This window comes from Molossus molossus, unplaced genomic scaffold (genome assembly GCF_014108415.1).
Source record: "Molossus molossus isolate mMolMol1 unplaced genomic scaffold, mMolMol1.p scaffold_m16_p_4, whole genome shotgun sequence".
Lineage (NCBI taxonomy): Eukaryota > Metazoa > Chordata > Mammalia > Chiroptera > Molossidae > Molossus > Molossus molossus.
In genome coordinates, this window is record NW_023425377.1 from 67,445,884 (window position 1) to 67,468,471 (window position 22,588).

Consider the following 22,588-nt stretch of genomic DNA (forward strand, 5'->3'; position numbering starts at 1 on the left):
AAGTTCCATCCCTAGCTCCCGGTTGGGGCTTGTGGGAGAGGCAATCAATTGATGTTTCTCTCTTTCCCTCTCCCCCTCCTTTCCACTTTCTCTAAAAAATAAATGGAAAAAATATCCTTGGGTGAGGATTAAAACAGGTGCTTAGGCCAGCGGTACTTTAATGAGTTTAGGGACCTGTAGGGATTCCCGGAGGGAGTCACCGCGCCCTTGCCCCTCGTGGGGCCGCCCTACCCCTCTAGGCCCCGCCCCGCGCCGGCCCCTCCCAGCCAGCACCCGAGGCCTGGAGGGGGCGCCCGCAGGGTCCCTCCAAAGGAAAAGACTGCCTCAAGTTTTCGCAGAGCTTCCTCGTCCCCATTGCGACCGGTACCTCTAGGCCCCTGAAACCCCCACCAACTTTCAACCACCCCTGAGACCCTGCCCCCTTCGGAACCCCCGCCACCCCCAACTCGGCTGCCCGCCCCCCCAAATCTCTGACTCCTCGACTGCCCCCAGGCCCGCAGGACCCCTGCCATGGCCCGCTCGTACAGCGGCCGGGTGCTGGCTGCGATGATCCTGCTGGGCGTCCCGGCGGCCGTCTTGGCGGCGCTGGGCGCGCAGCTGCTGTTCCAGCTGCAGGCGGGCCGCGCGGAGCTGCGGAGGGTGCGCGCTGACGGGCTGGGTCCGGAGTTGGACGTGGGCGCGGGGCTGCCCGAAGACGCTGCTGGGGCGCTGCTGCCGCTGGCCGCCGCGCTCGCCGCGCTCGCCCTGGTTCTGGGCTTCACCTGCCTGCTGCTCGTCGCTCTCTGCGGCCACCTGGGCGCCGAGCTGGCCAGGGGGCCCGGGCCCGGCAGGTAGGAGGCCTGGTCCCTCCGCCCAGCCCAGGGTCTGGGCCTCAGGTTAGGGGAGATCCTCCCTCCCTTCCCCCTTCCCTTTATCATCTTTCCCTGCTTCCCTCCGTCCATTCATCCTTCCCTCCTCCGTCCTTCCTTCCATCCCTGCCTCCCTTCCTCCCTTCTATATTAGTTGAAAATTCATAACGGCGAAACTACTGCTGGGACACCCCCCCACACACACACACACACCCATTTTACATATGTGGCAACTGAGGCTCAGAGAGAGTCCCGGATCAGCTAGCTCTAGTGTTGAAAGTGCTTGTCATTGAGGGAACGTTACGCTCTAAAGTGCAGAAGAGACCAGGGAGGAGGCCACTTCCATTGTACTGGTGGGAGGTGAATGACGATGGCAGCTCTTAGAGCCTCCATTTCTTTCACGGGACTGGAGAAGGGAGAGAGCGCCAACCTTCAAATCTAGGTCCTCAGTGTCGGCTCTTGGGACTCTGTTTATCATCATTGGTAGCAAGTTAACTAATGTTTCTTCATCTCCCAGATAAACTATGGTCTGTAACATAATGGAAGTCAGGTGTCTAGCAAGTGTCCCTATATAATAGCTGTTTCGTTGATGTTTGAATGGACTGAGGTATATGGATGGTTATGGGACAGGGGAATGGATGATGAATGTATGGATTAATGGGTGGATGGATTCATAAGGCATGGTTAAATGGATGGGTAACTATATGGTTGAATAATCTATGGGGATGGATGGTAAATTGTGGTGAACATTTACCTGGAAGGGTGGATGAAGAGGTGGGTAGATGGATGAATGGATGGATCCATCCTCACATAGATCTTGTTTTCCCCAAAATTGGGCCACTCCCTCCCTTCCCAGCCTTCCCCAACCAGCTCCACCTCCTGAACCCTTTCTTCCTGCCTCCCTCCCTCCTAGGTCTGATTGGTTTTTCTACGACTGCCGCCTCCTCAGACATGTGGCCCTTGGCCTATTCTGCTGCGGGGTCACTGTCTACTTAGCAGGTGAGTCCTGGGGGATAGGATATGGGGTGTGGGGCCATGGATTGGGATGGCCAGGGGTAATGGTCCCATACTGGGGTCACTCTGGAGCCACCCTGCCTGTGTTGGCTCTTGGCTATGACACTTTCATTCTGGGGCCTTGGGAAAATTCCCTCTGTGCCTCAGTTTCCTCATCAGTACAATGGGATAATAACAATGTATTGCTTCATAGAATTGCTAAGAGGATTTTGAGTTAACCCCTGTAAAAATCCAAAGGTGGAATCTGGCTCCAGTGGGGAGGGAGAGATTCATAAATGGTACTTATCTTCAGAACACTTCTGATTCATCAGTTTACTACATTTGGTTTGAACAAAATTCTCTATGCCCTTGGTGGTTTCGGGAGATAGTTCAGAGGTTGGCCTTAGCAAAAAACCATTTTGGTTACAAATATCAGAACTTCCAGCTCAAGAATGGCTTAAGGTGGAAATATGCTTTATAAAACAGAAATGCAATTTTAAATTCCCAAACATGAAGCAGAGTAAAAAGAATTAGCTGGGTGCCAGAAGACACATCACCCTCTTTCCTTCCCTGACTTGTAATAACTTTCCTTAGATCAGTGTTCCCTCACCCACACCTGCTTGGTAAAGGCATCGAATCATTAAGTTTCTTTAAAGAGACTCCTGACATCTCATATTTGCTGTAATCTTGAAAAATGTGTTGATGGTCTGTAGACTCCATGCTGTTATACACAAATCCCTGGAAGCCTGATAAACAATCTGTTTTACTGGAAGAAAAATATTCAGTTGAATGAAAAACAGGGATTTGCTATCACTGTTTTTTTCTTAGTCTCACAATAGAGAAATAGAAGTTTAGGAGATATGTTTAAAATATGTACTTATGAGATGTGAGCCTAGGGCTCATTGTGAGAAATAGTATATAAAGTTCAGGGAACTCTGCATAACTTTTGTTGTTTGACTTAATAAAATGTTCCAGATATGGGTTTTTTAAGAGAGTGGATGGCCCTGGCAGATGTGGCTCACTGGTTAGAACATTGGCCCACGCACTGAGGGGTCCCAGGCTTGATTTCCAGTCAAGGGCACGTTCTTGGGTTACAGGTTCAATCCCCTGTGCAGGAGGCAACCAATCCATGGCTCTCTCTCTCTCTCTCTCTCTCTGTCTCTCTCTCTCTCTCTACCTCTCCCCCTCTCTCCCCTCTCTTCCACTCTCTCTAAAAATCAATGGAAAAAACATATCCTCTGGTGAGGATTAACAAAAGAAAAAAGAGCACCCTGGCCAGTTTTGAGCTCAGCGGTTAGAGCATCGGCCCTCGGACCAGAGTCCTAGGGTCTGTTCCAGCTAAGGGCATGTACCTCAGTTGCAGTTTGTCCCCAGCCCCAGTTGGGGTCGTGTGGGTGGCAATCAGTTGATGTGTCTCTTTCACATCGATGTTTCTCTCTCTCTCTTCCCCCGTCTCTCCCTCCAGCTCTATCTGAAGATAAATGCAAAAAAAAAAAAAAAAATGTCCTTGGGTGAGGATGGAAAAAAGTGAGAGTGTGGATGCAGTGACTCGTGTATCTGAAAAGATCAGGGATTGTTGGCCTCAGGTGTGACTGAATCCAGGTGCTCAAATGAGGCCGTTAGAAATGCCTCTTGCTTCACCTCTTCACTTGCTGTCCCCTAAGTAAAGATGTCTGTATCCATGCTTTTGACAAAATGGCTACAATCTCCACTCTTTTCATGAGCCAACAAAAATTTTGGAGACTTAGAGAATAAAGTATCCTCATTCTAAAATACGAGAAAACTCACAAAAGCAGGAGTGACCATGCCAGGTTTTTGTTTTGTTTTGTTTTCACTTTATTTATTTTCCTCACCCGAGGACACTTTTTATTTTGTTTTTATCTTCAGATAGAGCAGGAGGGAGAGAGGGAGGAAGAGAGAGAGCAAGAAACATTGATGTGAGACACACCGACTAGCTGCCACCCGCACAACCCCAACCTGGGCCGGAGACGAACCGCAACCAACGTACGTGTCCTTAGCGGGAACCGAACCCAGGTCTCTCTAGTCCACAGGCGACACTCTAACCGCTGAGCCAAACCAGCTTGGGCTATGCCAGTTTTATAAAGCATTAAATTAAGAATGAATTCAGCCCTGGCCGGTTTGGCTCAGCGGTTAGACTGTCAGCCCGAAGACCAGAGAGTCCTGGGTTCGGTTCCCGCTAAGGGCATGTACCTTGGTGGCAGTTTGTCCCTAGCCCAGTTTGGGATTGTGTGGGTGGCAGCCAGTCGTGTGTCTCTCTCACATCGATGGTTCTTTCTCTCTTCCTCTCTTTCTGACCTGCCATTCTATCTGAAGATAAATGCAAAAATGTCCTCCAATGAGGATAAAAAAAAAAAAAGCATGAATTCAGCTCCAACTTAGATTCTTTCTGAGGTTAGGTGATCTCACTTGGCAAGAATTCCCCAGTATGTCCAGCCAGTCCTCCATTCATTGCTAACCAGAGCCAAAAGAATAACTATAAAGACCTTTTCAAAACTGTTTAGAGAGGCACGCTCTTTCTCTCTTGAGCACGGCTGTGCCCTTCCTCTTCTCCTCCCCCAGGCCCATTCTGCCATTCTTTTTTCTAAGCTTCAAGGGCCCTTCTTTTGCCTCTGTAACTTGTTTCCTAAGCCCACATAGCCCAAGCTGGCTCACCTTTTCTACCTCTGTGACTTCCTAAATAAACTTTCTTTTATAATTTGAAAAAAAAAAAAAAAAGTTTAGAGCAAAAAAAGTCCTTGACCTCACTTTAATTTGTCAAACATGATATAATGTGACATCTTCAAAAGCAAGAGTGCAGAGCCAAAGAAGGCATAAAAACAGTCCACAAAGTGCCAAGAAGTCCTCTATTAGCCCGGGGCTTCTCTCTTACAAGTTCCCCAGGGGCCGCAGTAAGAAAATTACCGAGTCTTCATATCCCAAGCAAAAGTCTTAGGTCTGACTCTAAGCGTGGGTCATGTGAAAGCCCCGCACCAATCACTACAACTAGGAAAGCAATGTTCTGATTGACCAAACCTTGTACTTTACATATCATTGACACCACAAGGGTAGGTCAGAGCTCCTAGACCAGCAACCAGGTTGGGGATAGGGAATGGACTGATTCTACACCCCAGGGGATATTTGGCAATAACTGGAGACATTTTTGATTGTCACAACAGGGTAGGAGGAGGGTGCTATTGGTATCTAGTATGTAAACACTGATAAATGTCCTACAATATATAGGATAGTCCTCACAGTAAAGAATGGTGCCAACTGAATGCTGAACAGAGTGACAGAGAACCAGTACAGGTAAATTTTGTTATGTGCACTTTACCAACTGTCTTGTTCACATCATCAAACTGAGGCCAGAGAGGAGGTGTGATTCACTGAAGGCCAACCACAAGGATCCAGAAAACCTGAAATCTGGGTTGTTTTAATTGTGGTAAAGAACACATAACAAAATTTACCCTTTTATGGTAAAATTGACATCATGATGATATATTTGAGGGTTGTGAGAAGATTGGATCAGTTAATCCAGGTACCTACCATGTTGGACGGTTTTGAATGACTGCTCCTTCTTTGGGAAGCTCTCCCAGGACTTGGGGAGTAGATGTTTGTTTACTGAATAAATGAGAAATATTTCCTTCCTCAGCACTGTCCATCTATGCCCTGCTGCTCTTTGAGATTGAGACAGGAGCAGCAGCTGCCTCCATCCTCGGCTTGGGTGCCCTGGCTCTGGTGGCCGTGCTGACCCACATTCTGCTCCGGGCTGCCCAAGCTACCCGCCGTGGCCTCCATGAGCTGTCCCCACCGCACTTTGAAGATGACCCTGTCCGCTCTGCTGAAGTGTCCAAGGCCAGCCCCCGGGCTCAGCCCCAGCAGGGTACCCACCACCAAACCCCCTACTCATTCTGCCCAGAACCTGGGGACCCCCTCAGAACTCCTCAGAACCTCTCAGTCACTGCCTCGGTACCTGCAGCTATGGGGGGTGGCCAGGAGAGCAGCCTGCCTGCATCCCACATGCACCAGATGCTGTTGGTTGGTGGGGGCCACTGGGAAGGGGTCACCCATGAGATGCGCAGCATGTTGGGCCATAAGCCAGGGGGTTCAGGGAAAGACTCCACACTAGTGTGAACTCGGGTCAGGAATAGAGAGCTGGTGTGAGGCGGCAGAAAGAGCACTCTGTAGATATGTCCAGGATCAGCCACAGTAGCAATACAACCTGATTTCTCTTTAAGGTCACAGCATGCCTGGCTTTTGTCCTCAAGGTTTCCTCATGGCACAAAATGGCTGCCAGGGCTCCAGCCTTCATGTCCTCATTCAAAGAGGCAGAGGCCAGGGCTGGCTCAGCATCTTTTGGAAGTCTTCCTGGGAGGCCTTGGGACCTTTCTGCTTATACCTCACTGACCAGAACAGAGGCACATGGCTACAGCTTACTGAAGGGGAGACTGGGAAATGTAGCTGTGTAGACAAATGAAGTTCTATGATGGGCAGGACAGGAGGGTGAGGCTTAGGCAGTGGTTCTCTAAATGTCTCCGTCCATTTTACAGATGAGGAAACCGAGGCCCAGAGAAGTGCACTGCCTCACCAGGGGTCCCCCGGCCAGTACTGAGCATCAGCGCAAGGTCCTGTATCCCCCATGATGCTGACAGTGCAAGTCTCTGCGACTCCTTCCGGTCTACGAGCATTTGAAAGCTTTGCGTGTAGAGCTCAGAGCAGCCCAGGGCCACAGCAGCCCAAAGGACTACATCCAGATTCTTGGCTGTGGATCTGTGGCTGAGGGCTTCACCACTCTGTGTTTCAGTTTCCTCATCTATAAAATGGGGACAGAAGCAGTCCCTCTGCCTGGGGCTCCCATGAGACTCCGTCGAAGCCATTCCGGGGCCTGTGCACAATAGGTCGTCAGTGTGTCAGCCCACGCTGCTGTCAGTCGGGGCATCTGGTAGCTGGAAAAGATGGGTTGATGGCCAGTTTCTGGGACTCACAGAACTGACAGGGCTTGGAGCGGATAACTCAGAGCCCTAGGAGTCTCCTGAGGCCCTAGCCCCACTCCTATCTTGCAGGACTGCAAATAAACTCTGGCCCTCACTATCTCCATGTCACTTGAACCAAATCTGAATGTGCTTCGTGGCCAAGCTCAGGCTTGGGTTAAAGGGGGGATGACAGGAGTGAGAGTGAGGAGGGCAGGAGTGGGAGACGGGGTTGCCCTGGGAACCATCTCCCACAAATCTTCATGCCTGTAAATTTCACTGATTTCCCCCACCCCTACCTCAAATGTACAGATGTCTCCCAAAATTTTCCAGCCTGTCCCTTCCTGAATTACATAGGGACTCCAGGGCCCAAGAAGCAGAGGAGGCTTGGCCATAGCAAAGGAATCTCCCGGGACCCTTCCCAATGGGCAGAGAAGTGACAACATCCAGCAGGAGGACTGGTCCCAAGTCTGACCCCAGGTAGGGGCCCAGCTGATCACAGACCAAGGTGCCCCACCAGCCTTGGCCCTCTCCTCCCTGCACCCCTGGGAAGCTGCTCAGACTTCCTTCTCACCAGCAGAGTGGGGTCAAGAGATAATGTACATGAGCATCCCATGTGGCACTTGACATGTGGGTGTCCAGTGAGCATGGGCTCTTGATGAGCATGATGAATATCAAACAAAGAGGATAAAATAAGAATAAATGGTATGGCCCTGGCCAGTTTTGCTCAGTGGTTAGAGCGTCGGCCCATGGACCAAGGAGTTGCAGATTCAGTTCCAGTAAAGGGCACATACCTCGGTTGTGGTTTGTCCCAGTCCTGCTCAGGGTCGTGCGGGAAGCAACCAATCAATGAATCTCTCTCACATCGATGTTTCTCTCTCTCTTTCTCTCTCTCTCTCTCTCTCTCTCTCTCTCTCCTCCCTCCACTCTGTAGGAAGACAGATGGAAAAATATCCTTGAGTGAGGATTGAAAAAAAATAAATAAATGGTATGTCTTTATCACATGCTTGGTACTGCAGGCACAGGCCAGGCACTTTCCTGTCCCCAGTTAATCTTCAGGACAGCCCCACTCACAGATGGGGAAACTGAGGCCCAAGAAGTGAGGCCACACAGCAGCAATGGTGGGAACCTCATCACATAGGGATCCAGGACAGAGCAGGTATTGGAGATTCTAGTTTCCGAGAACTGCCCAGGCCTTGAGGACTCAGAGTGGAAGAGAGAGAAGAGAAGGAAGGACCCCAGCTGGCTGCCAGTGCAGAGGATCTAATCTCCTGGACTGGTCAGGGGAACAAGAAGCTGGACCCCTCAGCCTCAGCCACAGAGCCAGGACCAGGGTGGGAGTACAAATTTTTAGGAGACATAAAGAATTGAAAACAGGTGTTCAAACAAATCTTGGACATGCATGTTCCCGGCAGCACTAGTCACAATCACCAAAACTGTCCATAAACTGAAGAACAAAATGTGGTCCATCCACACAGAGAAATATTTCTCAGCCATAAAAAGGAGTGAAGCACTGACACACGCTACGTGGATGAACCTGAAAACATCACACCGAGTGAAAGAAGCCAGACACAAAAGGTCACACTGTATGATTCCATCTATATGAAATGTCCAGAACAGGCAAATCCAGAGAGACAGAAAGCAGGTTAGTGGTTGCCAGGGGCCGGGGGAGAGAATGCTCATGGGGTCTCCTTTTGGAGTGATGAAATGTTCTGGAATTTCAGAGGTTAAGTCACTGCTTAGGTTCACCAGCTAGTGAGCAGTGGAGCTGGGGCCATGTCTCTCCGGAAACATCCCTTGTTCCTCCCGTACCCAGGTTCCCGTGATGCCTAGCTCTCAGTGCCCAGGAACGAGCAAAAGGCAGGGAAAAGTAAGGCTTCGCTCCCTCTGTAGCCCAAGATCTCAGTTCAGCCTGGGGCTGTTTGGATTGATGTGGCCCTGGACCCTCCAAGATGCTTGTAAGGGGCCAGGCCCAGCAGGACTCAAAGGGCTGGGATTTTGCAGGGCCATATGACGGCTGGTCCAGTTAGACCCGAGGCCAGCACAGGTCATCCAAGGGATCCGATCACACATGGTTGCCCTGGAAAGTGATCCGGGGCTGGTTTCTGGGTGGCCAAGAAGGTGACCAGGGAAAACAAACAGCCTTTACTTTCCAGCCAGATTGAATTCCTAGGCCGGCGCCAGAGCAGCCTGGGCGGGACCTGGCAGGGGCTGGCAGAGCCCAGAGGGGGAGATGGAGGAGATATCTTACCACCTGAGGCCTAGTTTTCTCAAGGCAGCTGAGTGTGGTGGGGAGGGGGTACATTTTGCATGGATACCACCCCTTCCAGGAAAACTGTCTCTCCTATTAGACTCCCAGAGCAGGGTTTTGCCTCCTTCCTCAGACCCCAGAGCAGGGGCTTGCCTCTCCCCTCAGACCCTAGAGCAAGGCTTTGCCTCCCCACCGCAGACCCCAGAGTGGGGCTTTGCCTCCCCTCTCAGAACCCAGAGGAGGGCTTTGCCCCCTCCCTTAGACTGAAGAGCAGAAGCTTGCCTCCCCTATCAGACCCCTCAAGTGGAACTTTGATTTTCCTCAGACTACAGATTAAGGAACCCTCTTCCCTCACACCTTTGTGCAGGGCAGTTCCCCCCTCAGACTCCTGAGGCAACATTGTTAGACCCAAGGGTCCAGTTGGTTGGTCTGTCCCTTCAGGTCCCATGGGACCCATTCTGGCCAACGAGCTGTGAATAGAACTTGAACAAGGTACTTCCTAGCCAGGGCATCTAACTGATAGTGCAACACTTTCCTGAGCCCATCTCCACTGTCAGGGCAAGAAGATGGTGGCTGCCGCACGACCAGCAGAGTCTGCTGCTGCACTGCCATGGGCATGTGACATGGATGAGAAATGAGCCTTAGCTTTTCTGAGCCAAAGAGATCTGGGGGCATTCCTGACAGCAGCATAACCTGAGCCACCCTGATGCTACAGGGATATAGGGGAGAGCAGAAAAGAGAGAAGCACACACGTGACAGAAAGACAGTGGGCCTGGGGCAGTTAATTTCACAAATACAATCAACCCTTATTATTTGTAGATTCCATATTTGCAAATTCTCTAACAGGCTAAAATTTATTTGTAACCCCCAAATTAAAATACTCCTGGTGCTTTTGTGGTCATTGGAAGATATACACAGAGCAGGGAAACATTCGAGTCCTGGGAGGCACATGTTCCCAGCTGAGGTGGAACAAGGTGACACTCTGCCTTCTGGTTCCAGCTCACTGACTGTAAACAAGACTTTTTTGCAGTCTATCTTTCACATTTTTTGTGCTTTTCCTTGGCATTTCGTATTTAAAAAGGCCCCCAAGCATGGTGCTGAAGGGCTATCTGATGTCCCTAAGCTCCAGAAGGTTGCCACGTGCCTTTGGAGAATATGCGTGTTCCATTAGCTTTGTTCAGGTGTCAGTTACACAGTTGTTGGCAGTGAGTTCAATGTTAACAAATCAGCAGTATGTATATAATAAACAAGGTTTCTTGAAACACACACAAGATAAGGTTATGTATCAATCACTTGACAAAAATGTGACCAGAGCTACTAGTAGAAATCCACCTGTTTTCCAGAAGAATCCAGTATTCACTAATTCCACTTTTGCCACAACTTTATAAAATGGAACTAGTGTGAATAATGAGAGTCAACCATTTGTCTCTAAACTGCAGCAGAGGAAAAGGGTGCACAGAACAGTTTTCTGATCAAGAGCAGGCTCTGGGTTCTAATCCCAGCTGTGACTTTAGCTGTCCCCTGCCTCAGCTTCCCTATCTGTAAAATGGTAGCAAAACATGGTCTTCCTACTTGGCTATGACATGATTAAATGAGATACTTTGTCTAAGGTGTTAGGGACATGGTCCCCATGATTAATGATAGCTGTTACTATTATTACTGTTATACTCAAAAATAGAAGAGCATGACCAGGTCTTCTTTGTGATCTAGAATCCTGGATCAGGCCTCACTGAGCCTCAGTTTCCCATTCTGTGGAAGGGAGTAGCAGCAGGGCCACCTCCCCTCCAGGATGTCACCCATTTGCTGGGTGCGTGGCTGCTCCAGCTTGCACAAGGTGAAGACCATGAACCACTCCCAGGCCAGGATCAGGGCTCCAGACAACAGACAGCATAGTGTTTATTGCCAAGAGGACAGCAGTGTGGCCTCCGGGCACCAGAAAGTTTTGACACAAATGACTTGAAGGCACTGGTTTACATCTAGCCCCCACCCCTGCCCTATAGGGCCTGGGGCAAGAGACCCCATCACCCAGCAGCCAGGTCCACCCACTTCAGGTGGCAGCTCTCCAGGTGGCTGAGGGTCCAGAATGCCCTGCTCTGCCAAGGTCCCCAACATGGGCTAGGGTGGGCCAGCTGCCAGTCCTGGGGTGTGGGCCAGGGGCCTCCTCCCTGGAACAGGCAAGGGGCTACGACACGCTGGGCGGCAGGCGCGCAGCTGCTGTTTTCTCCACCACGAAGCCGTAATTGTACTGGGGGGTGAGAGAGAGGTCGTGGGGGGTGCTATGAGGAATGGGGGGACCACTTAGGGACTAAGTGATCTCCAGCTCTGGAGAGGTGGTGTATGGCTGGGGGAGACTGAAGTGGCCTGGTTGGGGAGGGGCTCCCAGTACCCTTCCACCCTTCCTCCCTACCCCAGCAACCTACCTCCTCTTCAATGTCCGCCAGCGACTTGATGGTCAGATCGGCAAAGGCAGAGGCCTGGTGGGCAGGGGCAGGTCAGTCTTGGGCCTAGACCCCTGCCTGGAACCCCCAATCCCTCATCTTCAAGGAGGGCCCCCTCAATATCTACTTGAATATCCCCTCCCTCTTCCTGCCACAGTCTCTAGCCACCAACACCCATTGCCCCTCTTGACTCCTGCATTCCACACAGAGGCCATCCAGCCCCCACCACTTGGTCTTCAGCCTCCCCAACCCAGAAACACGGGCCTCAGTGCTGGGGTGCTGGGTACATGGATGGTGGTCCCTGTGTTTCCATGCTAGAAAGGCAATGGGTGGGAGCAGACCCAAGCTCTCCGGGGCACAGACTCACCAGAGGGCCACAGCTCTTGCCCTCGAATCGGGGGTGCAGCGTGAAGGGAACCCCATCCATGGCTGAGGAAAGCACAGGGTGGAGGGTAAGGAGCTGAGGGGCAGGGGGCTTGGGGCCTGGCTGCTGCCCCCACCCCACCCCAAAGGCCAGCCTGGCATGCTCCCTCCCCCCAGCCAAGTCTTTTTTTTTTTTTTCATCCTCACCAGAGGATATGTTTATTGATTTTAGAGAGAGGAAGGGAGAGAGAGTGAGAGAGAGAGAGAGAGAAAGAGAAACATGGATGTGAAAAACATCAATCAGTTGCCTTCTATACACACCACACCTGGGGATCGAACCTGCAACCTAGGTATATGCCCTGACCCTAATCGAACCTGAAACATTTTGGTATAGGGGAGGACGCTCTAACCAACTGAGCCACATAGGCCAGGGCAGACTGCCCAGACTTTACAGAATGGGGTGGGGCCAGGCCTGGTTCCAACCTTGGCCCTGCCCCTTCCAGGCTGTATAAATCTTTGGCCAGTGGTGCCCCACCCCCACCCCTCAGTTTCCGCTCTGCACTCACCAGAGATGCCATAGAGGTTGGAAGCCTCATAGATAGAGTCACTCCTCCTCAGGGTGGAGGCCCGCGAGCCGAGTCTTGACATCGTCCCCTCCGGGAACCTGCCCTTGCTGGTGGAGATGGGACAGCTCAGGTTAGGCCTGACCATCATTACCAACCTCATGCCCAAGCCCAAGAACTCACCTGGGCTGGCTGGGTGAGTCTAAGGAGAGGCCCTGCATGTCCCGGCTGAGAGTTCTGGGCTTGGGCACTGGCCGAGGTGCCTTTGCCTTCTTGCACCAGATGGCAAAGCCACCCATGTCCCTAGATGGGGAGAGAAGAAGAAAGAGGGTTCTGACCCAAGGTATAGCCAGGGATGAGGACAGCTGCCAGGAAAAGAAAGGAGGAACCTGGACCTCTGAGTGACCCCTCCCTTTTGGGGAATTTTCCTTTCAGCATCTCAGCCCACATCATAAGCAACTGCTGGGTCCCATCACTGTGCTGTGTACTTCAGACACACCAACACATTTGTTCCTCATGACAACCCTATAAGACTAATACAACTGTCCCTGTTTTAACATGTAGAAACTGAGGCACAGAGAGGTGGCAGAAGGGACAGGAGGCCTCAGGGGCATCCCTGAGGGTCAGAAGTGAACAAATGGGAGTTGGAGGGCAAGGAAGGAGACTAGATACTGGGGGGAAGCCCATGCTTTTCCCTCGCCTTCTTCCCCCAAAGTGCATTACCTCTGCCTTTCCCTCTCCTAAGTTCCAAGGGCCGTTCTACTATCTCTGCAACTTTCTAAATAAATTTTCTTACAATTAAAAAAAAAGCCCTACCCTACTCGAAGGTATCCAGGCACTGTCTTGGTCTTCCCGCTCAACCGGATGTCAAACACAGCTGTATCTGCGGCTCCTAGGGGCACCAACTTCACACAGAGACGTTTCTTCTTGGACATGGAGGCCTCTAGGGGTGCGGGGTGAGAGTGGGGGGGTTAGGAGATGAAGAGACCAAAAGATGGCTCCAAGACGATAGTCACCAAGGCACTGTTTAAGGCAGTCACCCGGATGGTGTTAGGGAACTCCATGCAGCCTTTAGGAGCCTTTGGGGCAGGCTCATCTTTGGTGACATGAAGAAGCATTCATGGGGTGACCATGGGCACCACAGTGAGAATGGGTAGCTGTGGACTAAGAGAGAACTGAGTGCCCATGAGCCAAATCCCACCCAACACCTGTTTCCCTACAAATGGTTTTTACATTGTTATTTTATTTTATTTTAAATTAATTTATTTTTTTATAGATGTTTCTCCTTTTCCCCCCACTGATTCCCCCCTCCCTGCCCTGTCCCCAGCTTTGTTGTCCATGTCCATTGTTCATGCATACATGCATATAAGTTCTGTGCTTTATCTCTCCCCCACCACCCCCTATTCTGGGGATTGTCAGTCTGTACCCCACTTCCACGTCTCTGGGACTACCCCATTCCTCAGACTGTTATGCTTATTATATTCCACAAATAAGTGAGATCATATGATACTTGTCTTTCTCTGTTTGGCTTGTTTCGCTTAGGATAATACTTTCCAGGTCCCTCCATGTCATCTCAAAGGATAAGAGATCTTTCTTTCTTACAGCTGCATAGTACTCCATTGTGTATATGTACCAACAGCTTTTTTATCCATTCGTCTACTGATGGACATCTGTTTCCAGATCTTCGCTATTGTGAGTAGTGCTGCTACGAACATAGGGGTACATATATTCTTTCTGATTGGGCTTTTATTTTTTTTATCCTCACCCGAGGACATTTTTTTCCATTTTTTGTTCAGATAGAGTGGGAGGGAGAGAGAGGAAGAGAGAGAGAGAGAGAGAAACATTAACGTGAAAGGGACACATCAAGCTGCTGCCACCCCCACGACCAACCAGGGCCGGGGACAAACTGCAACTGAGGTGTGTGCCCTTAGTGGGAACTGAACCCGGGTCTCTCTGGACCGCAGCCAACGCTCTAACCACTGAGCCAAACCCGCCAGGGCAATATTCTTTCTGATTGGGTTTTTACATTTTTAAAGGGTTGGGGGGGGGGGGAGCGAAAGGGGGGGAGATTATGCAACAGACATCACCTGGCCTGGAAGGCCTAAAATATTTGCTATCTGGCCCTTTACATAAAAAGTTTGCTAATTCTGCCCTGGCCGGTTTGGCTCGGCGGTTAGAGCGACGGCCTGCGGTCCAGAGAGACCCTGGTTCCGTTCCCGCTAAGGGCACGTATCGGTTGCAGTTTGTCCCCAGCCATGGCTGGTCATGCCGGTGGCAGTCACTCGATGTGTCCCTTTCACATCGATGTTTCTCTCTCTTCCTCTTTCTCCCTTCCACTCTATCTTAACAAAAAAAAAGTGGAAAAATGTCCTCGGGTGAGGATCAAAAAAAAAAAAAAGATATTAAAAAAATGTTTGCTAATTTCAGTATCAGTAGATATACCCTGAGAATCAAATATAAATGACAAGACATGGTGGGAGGCGAGGAGAGCCAGACGGTTAGAAAGCAGGGCGGTCAGAGCTGGAAGGTCAGCTCCAAGGCTTCTGAGGGCCAGAAGAGGAGGAGTGGGAGGAGGAGTGGGCAGTGTGAAGTATTGGTTATCGGAGTTTGCAAAAGCCTGGAAATGAAAAAAACAGAACTGCGTGTGGTTTAGCTTGGCTACGGTGTAAGAAGATGTAGCAGCAACAGTAATAAAATAGATCGCTGTTGTTACTCTAGGACAGAGACTGTACCAACTGCACATTTTTACTCAGGGTAGGGCCCGTTACCCCGCCCTGGAACAGGCTCCTAGTCCTCAGCCAACCCTGTCAGCACCCAGTGTATCGCGCGGGTGACCGAGGCTCAGAAATCGCGCGCCTGTCATCCCTCCATCCCTCTCCCTGGTCCTCCCCACAGCCTCACTGGAGTCCAGGGGGTCGCAGACCGGGGAGAAGCCCGGCGGGAGGGGGCTCTTGTCCACCAGGACTTGGATATCGACCACCACGTTCTCCTGCGGATTCTGGGGGTTGGATGGGAAGAACAGAGTCAGCCAGCTGCGGGGACGCCGCGCCTGGCGTAGGGCCCGGCGAATGGACGCGGGAAGTGGGCGGATCCCGGGATTCCCGGAGGGAGCGCCTCTTACCTCCAGGCTGCCCAAGGTACTGAAGCACAGGAAGTAGCCAGATTTCTGTGCGAAGCTTTTACCGAAGCTGGCGGGCGTCCCCTCCACAGTGCAGGAGATCTACGGCGAGACGTCGTTCAGCGCCAGGCGCCTGCACTGCCGCAGCCTCCAATGCCCCCGTTCAGTTCCTGCCCCCGTTCAACCCCTGCCCCACCCCCCGATCCCGCTCACCGCACTGAATCCCCGCGGCGGGGGCGCCGAGGCCGACGACCAGGCCAGGCCAGCCAGCGGCGCCGCGTCAGGTCCGGGATCCATCCTCCAAGCCAAGTGCCGAAGGCGGTGGACCGCCTCGGACTTGGGTGCCGCCGCCCGGCCGCCGAGTTCAGGAAGGGGCCTGAACTACAACTCCCAGATGGCCTTGCGAGGGCGAGGCTCGTAAAGCACTACTTGCCGGTGCTCGGAAAGCCGCGGGCCAATCGCGTGGGGACGCGGAGCGAAGGCCCCCATTCGTCGCTGTGGTGCGCCGGGAACGGAGACGTTTGCGGAAAACTATCTCCCTTCCTTCTCCCGCCCAGCAACTTCCTCTGGAAATGTTCTGGCTCAGCGCCAGGAGCCTCGCTCGCTGCAAGCCAGAACTACGTTCCCCAGAAGTCCTTGCGTTATGAGCATCTGTGGAGACCTTCTCTGGGTTTCTCGGGAAATTTAAGGGAGAAATATGGAAAATCCATAATTCTAGTTCTGGGAAGCCAAGGAAACTTTAATGGGTTAGTTTAAGTAACGAAAAATACGGACAACCATAGCCATGAAAACTTGGTATAACTGGAGTACTTGTTCACAGATACAATTAGTTTTTTTGTTTTTTTAATCTTCACCTGAGGATTTTTTCTTTCTTTCTATTTATCTTCAGATAGAGTGGGAGGGAGGGGGGGGGGGACAGAAATTGAGAGAGAGAGAGAACCATCCCCGTGAGAGGGACACGTGGACTGGTGGCCTCCCACAGGACCCGACCAGGGCTGGGGGGTAAACCGCAACTGAGGTTTGCGCCCTTATCCAGAATAGAACCCGTGACTCCTTGGTCCATGGGCCGGTGCTCTATCGCTGAGCCAAATCAGTCAGGGCTTGTTTGTTTTTAATATGTGTTTATTGATATTTTAGAGAGATAGAAGCATTGTTAGGCTGCCTCCGCACACCCCCTATTAGGGATAAAGCTACAACCCAGGGATGTGCCCTGACTGGGGATCAAAGCAGGACCTCTCAGTCCATGGGAGGACACTCAGTCCACTGACCCCCACCAGCTGGGCACCATTAGTGGTTTTTTAAAAAATGAGATATAAACGTATTTAATATGGAAACATGTTTTTATACCCCTCAGGGGGAAAATATGGACAATTAGGAGAACATAATATAACCTACTCTTCTATATTTTCCAGTTTTTTACAATATCATGGGTTGCCCCATTGCCTGTTTTTGTATGACCTGTGAGCTAAGACTGTATTTTTTAAGTACAAAAGTTTTTCTTTTTTATTATTGATTTTTAGAGAGAGAGTGTAAGACATCAGTTTATTGTTCCACTTTATGCATTCTTTGGTTGATTCTTGTAAGTGCCCTGACCAGGGATCGAACCCATAACCTTGGCATATCTAGACAACACTTTAACCAACTGAACTACCTGGCCAGGGCAAGAAGGGTTTTTATATTTGTAAATGATTTTGGGCAAGAAATCAAAAGAATATTTAGTAACATGTGAAAACTATATGAAATTCAAAAGTCAATGCCTGAAAGAAACATCCTGGAAAAGGTGACCCAACAATGAGATACAGAAATGAACAAACCATGCGTTCCCATTGAATTACCCCATTAGTTCCACCACTTTAGGAAGGATGTTGGTTTGAAACCTCAGTAGTACCCCTGGTGAAATCTGAAACTGGCCCCCATACCCAGAAGTCAAGTAGAGATGTCTAAAAGAGGCAGACCACTACAGATTGTTAGGTAGCAGTTAAGCAAGGGAACTTATATATGAGGCTTGCCTTGGACACTAAGATGAGTAGATCTTCATACCGCCTGCCAGAATCTTAAAAGTTTATATAGAGATCTTACCTGGGTTCAGTCACGTATATCATCCAAAGGTCTCAACAACACATTACTCTCTCAAGTTTGTGCACTGAAGTGTTAAAAAGTGGGCAGACGTGGACCAAGGAGTCGTGGGTTCAATTTCAGTCAAGGGCATGTACCTCGGATGCAGTTCGATCCCTGGCCCTAGTTGGGGTTGTGCGGGTTATGTCTCTCTTCACATCGATGTTTTTCTCTCTCTCTCTCCCCCTCCCTCCCTTCCTTCCACTCTCTCTAAAAATCAATGAATAAAATATCCTCAGGTAAGGGTTAACAAACAGAAAAAAGGGGATCCTGACCTGGGTGGAGTATGGATTTATTCCTGACCAGCCACCACTGGGATGAAACAGCTGTTGTGCTCTTGTATGTAAGTTTCTCCTATTAAAGCTCTTATGGCCCTGGCTGGTTTGGCTCAGTGGTTAGAATGTTGGCCCAAGGACCAATGAGTCTCACGTTTGATCCCAGTCAAGGGCATATACCTCGGTTTCGGTTCGTCCTGGCCCTAGTTGAGGTTGTGTGCGAGGCAGCCTGTCGATGTCGATGTTTCTCTTTCCCTCTCTCTCCCTCCCTTCCACTCTATCTGAAGATTAATGGAAAAATATCCTTGGGTGAGGATAAAGAAAAAAAAAGCTTTTATGAATATGAATAAAGCTATGTGTCAGTTCTTTGGAACTGATCCTGAATTTAGACTTTTGGGGCTTTCTCCCAACAGTCACATTACTGGGCTCAGAGTGGATATTTGTATTCCTTACCAGGTGCTGGTGGCAGACTGAAGTATCTTGATTTTCATTCCTTCAGTGAATGTGGTCCGATCAAGGGCCTCAAAAACAGAGGCGTAGATGACCTGTATCATTCTCAGCTCCCTAAGAATGTGTTGTTCCTCCTCTATTGATTTCTTTTTTTTTTTTTTTTTTTTTTTTTTTTAATCCTCATTCGAGGACATTTTTCCATTTTTGGTACAGACAGAGTGGGAGGGAGGGAGAGGAAGAGAGAAAGAGGGAAACATCGATGTGAAAGGGACACATCGAGTGGCTGCCACCCGCACGACCAACCAGGGCCGGGGACAAACTGCAACCGAGGTACATGCCCTTAGCGGGAACCGAACCCAGGTCTCTCCGGACCGCAGGCGGATGCTCTAACTGCTGAGCCAAACCGGCCAGGGCCCTCCTCTATTGATTTCTATGGTCCCACGGTTACCGAGTCAAGGTTTGTGTGCTTTTTTTTGATGCTTCAAAAAAAAGGCCAATATTCAAAACATCAGAGTTTGGAGTAAGAAAAGGTTTATTGATCAAGAAGGCACCAGCTTGAGAGAGGGGGGCCTTAAAGCTCCCACAAAGTCATCTTAAGAGAGCCCAGAATTCAGGTTTGTTTGTTTTTTATGTCAAGGAAGGGAGAATAGGCAAGAGGTGTGTGGCATGTAGGCTCCAACAGGGATCCAAGGAAGAGCACAGAATTCTCTAAATCTCTTTGTTCCCCAGTTCTCCATTGACCTTTGCTGATCTGGTTAGGTCTTGAGGCTCCTGCAAATCTTTGCCAAAAGTTCAAGCCTCAGACTTTTTCTAATAATTAACATACCTATAGCAGGAATTCACCTGAAGGCCATGGGAAAAATGCAGATTAGAAATAAGAGTTAGAGAGAGCATTTCATTCTGTTATACCACATGCCCAGGGAAGATCCCCTTATTGGGCCAAGCCTCCCAGCAGAATAAAATGATCCCATCTGGAAGGAAGTGAGAACCTTAAATCCCCTGAGCACCACGCAGGCGCTGTCAGAGGGCAGGGTGTGTGGTAACATTGTCCATTCTCTCTGCCGCCTGCAGGTCAGAGAAAAGGCCTCACCCCACATATCCCATAGCCGCACTAACCACACCTGCATACTTCCCTTGGCCTTTTGCAGGAAGCTGGCTGCTATATCAATAAGCTAGGCGGGAGTATGTTCTCTTATCACAAACATTTTCTGAATCCCCGACTGCCCTGTCAGCTGGGGTTGTTGTTACTGTTGAGGGGAGCAGAGTTCGCCACTGCAAAATATGCCTTTGGAGATATTAATTATTTTAAGCTGGTTATTTTAAAGAAACAAAAGACTCGCCCCGCCGGTGTGGGTCAGTGGTTGAGCATCGACCCATGTATCAAGAGGTTGTCGGTTCGATTCCCAGTCAGGGCACGTGCCCAGGTTGTGGGCCAAATCCCCAGTGGGGGGCATGCAGGAGGCGGCCAATCAATGTTCTCTCTCATCGATATTTCTATCTCTCTCTCCCTCTCCCTTCCTGTCTCTCTAAAATCAATTTAAAAAAAGAAGGAAGGAAGGAAGGAAGGAAGGAAGGAAGGAAGGAAGGAAGGAAGGAAAAAAGGAAAAAAAGGAAAGAAAAAAAGAAAGACTCAGGAAAAGGCTTTGTCCTTCCCCCTAACTGCCTAAAAGGAATTTAGAAGAGGACCAGCTCCCGGAAGGGTGAGATCATCACAGATAACTATAGTTTAATATGAACTAGGTGTGATAGACAGAAAGGAAACTAGCAAGGCCCTTTAAAAAATACACACACACACACACACACACACACACACACACCCTGGCTGGTTTTCCCAGTGGTTAGAGCATCAGCCCACGAGCCAAAGAGTCTCGGGTTCGATTCCAGTCAAGAGCACGTACCTCAGTTGCGGTTGGTCCCTGGCCCTGAATGGGGTCGTGCAGGAGGCAATCAGTCAATGTGTCTCTCTCACATCAATATTTCCCTCTCTCTCCCTCTCTCTCTCTCTCTCTCTCTCTCTCTTTCTCCCCCTTCCTCCCTCCCACTCTATCTGAAGATAAATGGGAAAATATCCTCGGGTGAGGATTAAAAATATAAATAAAAAAAAATATATATATATATGTTTTTATTGATTTTAGAGAGAAAAGGGAGAGGGGGAGAGAGATAGAAACATTGATCATCTGCCTTCTGCAGGCTCCCTACTGGAGATCAAGTGGGCAACCCAGGCACGTGCCCTGTCCAGGAATCCAATGGGTGAAAAGATCAAAGTCCCATTGTTACAGATGGCGCAGCAAACATTTGTTTACCAAACATTTGCTCATGTGTGAACTGCCTTCCTCCCCTTTCAAGTCCCAAACTGTTGTAGCAGAAATTCAATCAGCAGGAAGAGACAGACTGCAACCCACTCAGAGGATTAGAAAAGGGCTCTTGAATGCGCACTGGTGCTGGCCCAGCGGAGTCACCGCCAAAGGCTGAGCCCCTCACCCAGGTTCCAGCCCCTTTTATACATAAGCCTCTGGGTGTTTGGGGGCTTCTAGTTCCGCTGTAGTTTAGGCAGTTGGCGGATTTGGATGTAAGGGGCACAAGAGCCAGGGGCAGGGGTCTCTGCACTGTGAGATAAGGGGATTGTCTGTGTCTGGCTTGCCTTCTCATAACAACTCCCCCTTCTCCTTAACTCCAGATGGCACCTATGTCTCAAATGTCCAATCTGTCCCAGGGTCTTATATTCTTATGGCACAATATAAGTATGTAAAAAAGTTGTCATAGGTAAAAAAATAAGTCATATGTAATAAAGTTGGTTTTCTCCTGTTAATCTGTCTCAAGTTAACTAGAAAAATTTAGAAAGGTGGAAGGAAAAGGTATTTTTCCACCGCACACTGCTTTTTTTTTTTTTGCTTTTCTTATTATTAAGGAGTTTCAGTGGCATGGCTGCATCATCAATGATCACAACACCCTCCTCTTCGTTCTCATCACATTCCCAGAGATTCTACCTCTTAGCTCCCAATCAAGCTTTGTCACAAGTGCTTGGACCTTAACCTGAGTGAAACCCAGAAGAATGGTGGTATAACTGTTTTAGAGGGAAATACCACACACCTTCTGTTTGCAGGGCCTGGACTAGAGCAAGGTGAGTCACCGCCACCTTGGAAAATTTAGGGAGGCATGAAAATGATCTTGTTATTTTTATTTATTTTTTTATTCCTCACCCAAGGATACTTTTCTATTTATCATCAGATAGAGTGGGAGGGAGGGAGAGACAGACAGACAGAGAGAAACATCAATGTGATAGAGCCACATCGACTGGTTGCCTCCTGCACAACCCGAGGGCCGGGGACAAACCGCAACTGAGGTACGTCCCCTTGACCGGAATCAAACCCACAACTCGTTGGTCCTCCGGCCGATGCTCTAAGTGCTGAGTCAAACTAGCCAGGGCTGTTCTTATTATTATTATCCCCATTTTACAGCTATGGAAAGTGAGGCCGAGGGGAAATTGCTTGCCCAGAGTCCCACAGGGAGGCAGGGCTGTTCACACACAGCCTTGGCCTCTGACCCACAGTTGTGGTCCCAAGTTGGCCCTAAAGTTTGAAGGCCAGCACAGTGCTGCTCAAGTAAGTCAGCTTTACCCAAGGCTGTGTTTTGCACCTGGGGTCCTGCTCATGGGACACGCAAGCTCCTCTAGGACTCTTTAGCAAGATTGTCTCCCATCCCTTGTCATTTGGCTTTAAGGGGTCCAGGTAGAAGAATGTCCCTCCTCTGCTACCTTCCATGGCTCCCTATGGTCTCCTCTGAGACAACAGCAGGAATGCTAAGTGAATTCCTGCTGGGTCACTACGGAGACTGCTGGACACAAAACCCAATCTTTTGGTCAGACCCTGGCCCTGCCAACCTCCATTCCACCACTCACCTCTCAGCCTCAATTTCTCCAGCTGGGGACTGGACCAATGACAGCTCCTCCTCTTCAGGTCCCAGTACACAGGAACACAAGGCCGGCATGCCCTAGGCTTTCAGTAACTGCAATGGTCACCCTCAGGAACACAGGAGAAGGGCAGGGAGTCACGATGGGGTCTCCCCTCCCACAGGAGTCATGGGCAGCACCCAGCCCAGAAAGGCCAAGGCCATAATTTGGCCGTAACAACGCACATCATTTCTGGGAAACTGAAATGGAAAGTGAAACTGTCCTCTTCCTGCAAATCCCCCACTCAAAAATCTCTAA

The 22,588-nt window shown here is 50.0% G+C and overlaps 2 protein-coding genes across 5 annotated transcripts; one reads left to right on the forward strand and one right to left on the reverse strand.

Moving 5' to 3' along the window:
- Positions 1–510: 510 nt before the first annotated feature.
- TMEM221 (transmembrane protein 221) lies at positions 511–5,972 on the forward strand. Its single transcript, XM_036240869.1, has 3 exons — positions 511–830; positions 1,762–1,847; positions 5,491–5,972. The coding sequence occupies exons 1-3, from the start codon at positions 511–513 to the stop codon at positions 5,970–5,972; spliced, it is 888 nt and encodes a 295-aa protein (XP_036096762.1).
- Positions 5,973–8,224: 2,252 nt separating this feature from the next.
- MVB12A (multivesicular body subunit 12A) lies at positions 8,225–22,535 on the reverse strand. Of its 4 annotated transcripts, XM_036240831.1 has the most exons (11): positions 22,280–22,535; positions 17,621–17,779; positions 15,755–16,215; positions 15,545–15,643; positions 15,325–15,421; positions 13,240–13,366; positions 12,607–12,726; positions 12,427–12,533; positions 11,865–11,926; positions 11,480–11,533; positions 8,225–11,304 (listed from the first exon to the last, which is right to left on the reverse strand). In XM_036240831.1, exons 3-11 carry the CDS (start codon positions 15,836–15,838, stop codon positions 11,242–11,244), a joined length of 813 nt encoding a protein of 270 aa, XP_036096724.1. In that variant the 5' UTR covers positions 15,839–16,215; positions 17,621–17,779; positions 22,280–22,535; the 3' UTR covers positions 8,225–11,241. The 4 variants fall into 4 exon arrangements, with proteins under 4 accessions (XP_036096724.1, XP_036096728.1, XP_036096727.1 ...); XM_036240835.1 differs by lacking the exon at positions 17,621–17,779 and having other exon boundaries at positions 15,755–16,207; XM_036240834.1 differs by lacking the exon at positions 17,621–17,779.
- Positions 22,536–22,588: the final 53 nt, after the last annotated feature.

What these genes read in the sequence shown, in the direction of transcription:
- TMEM221 (XM_036240869.1), top strand. Translation starts at nt 511, where the DNA reads ATGGCCCGCTCGTACAGCGGCCGGGTGCTGGCTGCGATGATCCTGCTG. An exon ending in AGGGGGCCCGGGCCCGGCAG is followed by an intron (nt 831 to 1,761) that starts GTAGGAGGCCTG and finishes CCTCCCTCCTAG; the next exon opens with GTCTGATTGGTTTTTCTACG. An exon ending in GGTCACTGTCTACTTAGCAG is followed by an intron (nt 1,848 to 5,490) that starts GTGAGTCCTGGG and finishes TTCCTTCCTCAG; the next exon opens with CACTGTCCATCTATGCCCTG.
- MVB12A (XM_036240835.1), bottom strand. Translation starts at nt 15,838, where the DNA reads ATGGATCCCGGACCTGACGCGGCGCCGCTGGCTGGCCTGGCCTGGTCG. An exon ending in CTGCGACCCCCTGGACTCCA is followed by an intron (nt 13,367 to 15,324) that starts GTGAGGCTGTGG and finishes CCGCACCCCTAG; the next exon opens with AGGCCTCCATGTCCAAGAAG. An exon ending in TGGCGGACATTGAAGAGGAG is followed by an intron (nt 11,305 to 11,479) that starts GTAGGTTGCTGG and finishes CTCACCCCCCAG; the next exon opens with TACAATTACGGCTTCGTGGT.